The sequence below is a fragment of the Antechinus flavipes genome, chromosome 4 (assembly GCF_016432865.1).
Source record: "Antechinus flavipes isolate AdamAnt ecotype Samford, QLD, Australia chromosome 4, AdamAnt_v2, whole genome shotgun sequence".
Lineage (NCBI taxonomy): Eukaryota > Metazoa > Chordata > Mammalia > Dasyuromorphia > Dasyuridae > Antechinus > Antechinus flavipes.
In genome coordinates, this window is record NC_067401.1 from 42,123,163 (window position 1) to 42,126,134 (window position 2,972).

At 38.4% G+C, this 2,972-nt stretch overlaps 1 protein-coding gene across 1 annotated transcript; it reads right to left on the bottom strand.

The window, feature by feature from the left end:
* Positions 1–1,934: 1,934 nt before the first annotated feature.
* Positions 1,935–2,972, bottom strand: LOC127561235 (olfactory receptor 5V1-like). Its single transcript, XM_051996530.1, has one exon. It carries the CDS (start codon positions 2,970–2,972, stop codon positions 1,935–1,937), a length of 1,038 nt encoding a protein of 345 aa, XP_051852490.1.

Sequence of the window (2,972 nt, forward strand, 5' to 3'; positions counted from 1 at the left end):
AAGGCAGAAGATATCAAAAGAATGGCAAAACAAATTTCAATCCTTGCTCTAATTGAAGCTCACAATCTTGAAATTTTCTCCGTTATTCCCACCATAAGAATCATTTATATAGGAAGAGTTATATTGATTTAGACTAGATGTTCTTAACTTTTTTATGGGCCATGGACCCCTCTCACAGTAAAGCCTTTGGACCCCCTTCTTAGTCAGTTAATATACATTTTATTAATCACTAAGGATATGCCCTCTCCTAGATGCTGAGAGCATCCTTTACCAAGGATACAAAGAACCTTACGATCTAATGAAAACAATCATGCACAAACTATAAACAGGATAAATTGGAAATGGTAAAAAATAAAGGAAATTAAACAATATTGGGACAGGGTTCTTCCAGAAAATAGAATTTTAGGTGGCTCATGAAAAGAGCTAGGGAGCCCAGGAAGTAGAAACAAGATGGGGAAAGAATTCAGGTATGAACGATCTATGGCTACTGAAAATGACTTGGAAGATAGAGTGTCTTTTTCAACGAACAATAAGAAGTGTTACTGGGTCACTGGCATCAGGTGTGGAGGAGAGGAAAATTTTACATGACCATTTAAAAGAAATAGAAAGTTATATATATCTGCAGTTTCGTGTGAAATCATCTTTTTCTCTTATAATGCATTATGGAAATACAGGTTTTAATCCACAAATTAAAAAGAAAGCAAAACAAAACTGTTCAAGGTAAGCAGGAGCAGGTTTTGAAGGGCTTTGACTAATAGAATATTTTATATGTGATCCTTGAGATGACATAGAGCCACTGTATCATTTTGAGTAGGGGGATGAGATGGTCTTTAGGAAAATCACTTTGACATCAGCATGAAAGATGAACTCGAGTAGTAAGAGATCAATAGCACACATAAGATGATAAAGGTCTGGTATCAGTATCTTGATATCTGGTGCCAGCACCAGAACTGGTATCAAAGGAGAGAATGAATGTATTGAAAAGACAATATGATGAGAACATCCCCAGCCATGGCAACAGATCAGACATAAGGAGTCATAGGTAGCATCCAAATTGTGATCCTGCGTAACTAGGAGGATCCTCAATAGTAAAGAGAAGTTAGAGAGAAAGGATGATATGGGGGAAGCAGAATTCAGTTTTAGATATGTTGAGTTTAAGATATCTATGGGATATCTACTTCATGATGTCCAGTGGGTATTTGGAGATTTCAGAATGGAAGTCAACAGAGAGATTTAGTGTGAGAAAAATAGATTTGAATATCATGATCAGAGAGAGTATAGTTGAATCTATGGAAACTGATAAAATTACCAAGTGAAATAGTGTAGAGAGGAAAAAGAAGAACCAGGGCAGAACCCCTTAGGAGCATCCAAGGGTAGGGCATGAACTAAAAAATGATTTATTAAAGAAGAAGGAATGATCACCTGGGTTGGGGGAATACTAGCAGAAGATAATGTCAGGAAAGACTGTAAGGATGAAAGCATTAAAGACGAAAAGGGTGATTGACAGTGGCAAAAGCTGTAGATGAGAGCTGAGGATTCCACAATTAGGGGATCATTCAATTTCAGTTAAATGATGAAATCACAAGGTAGATTCTAGAGAATTTAGAAAGAAAGGAAAGGAAATGGAGGCACTGATTTTAAATGGCTTTTCTCAAGCAATTTAGCCCCCCAAAAGGAGAAATATGATACATAGATTATAGAGGGTTTTTGCAAATAAAAAGAAATGGCATATGTTTCTAAGGAACAACTAGATAAGTAAAGCTTGAAAATAAAAATGACAAAATAAAATAAAATTAAAATGAGGGAACAAAAGGGAGAGTGTGATAGGAAAGAATAAATTTTTAAATGCATAAAATAATAGGATTACAAAGGAAACCAATTATATTGAAAATTCAGTTAATAAATTTTTTAAAAGCAATTTCATGGACCCCAGGTTAAGGAATGATTTGAACACTGGAACCACTGGGTAAAATATATCCTTCACATAATTTTTTTAAGGCAACTTTGACTTCCTTGTTTCTCAGACTGTAGATGATAGGATTTAACATGGGGGTAACAATACAAAAGAGCACAGAGACCAAGATGTCCACATCCAGGGAGTAACCTGAGCTGGGCTGATCATAATTGATATTGGCAGTTCCATAGTAGATGACTACCACAGTGAGGTGAGAAGCACAGGTGGAGAAGGCTTTTTGGCGCCCTTGAGCAGACTGGATTTTCAAAATGGCAGAAATAATGAGGATATAGGAGACAGCAGTGAAGAGGCAGGGGCTCAGACCAATGGTGGCACTGGCCACATAGAGAGCCACCTCATTGACTGAAGTGTCTGAGCAGGAGAGCTTCAGGAGTAGGGGGATGTCACAGAGAAAATGGTTGATCTGGTTGGGACCACACAAAGTGAGAGTTGCTGTCAGTACTGTATGGGTCAGAGAGTTCACTAACCCACACAACCAGGATCCAGCTGCTAAGTAGCCACAGACCCTCTTGCTCATGAGAACCGGGTAGCGTAATGGATGGCAAATGGCTATAAACCTGTCATAAGCCATAGCAGCCAACAAGACACACTCAGAGCCTGCAAAGATAACAAGGAAAAAGATTTGGGCCAGGCAACCTTCATAGGAAATGGTCTTCTTCTCTCGGAAAAAATTCACCAGCATATTAGGGATCGTGGTGGAAGTGTAGCAGATGTCCAGGAAGGACAAGTTGCTGAGGAAATAGTACATAGGGGTGTGAAGAACAGGATTGATTCTGATTGCTGCTAATATGAGAAAGTTGCCCAGAAGAGTTACCAGGTACACAACTAAAAATATCAGGAAGAACAATCCATGCAGTTCTGGGTGGTTGGAAAACCCCAGGAAGATGAATTCAGTGACAACTGTTTGGTTTCCCCTTTCTTTAATGTCCTTCAGAGCTGCAATGAAAATAGAAACTATTACTGTTTGTAGGAGGAGAGAGTTAACCTCTTCCTCCAT

Excerpts from the sequence above, each read along its gene's own strand:
- LOC127561235 (XM_051996530.1), bottom strand. The coding sequence starts at position 2,972 with ATGGAGGAAGAGGTTAACTCTCTCCTCCTACAAACAGTAATAGTTTCT.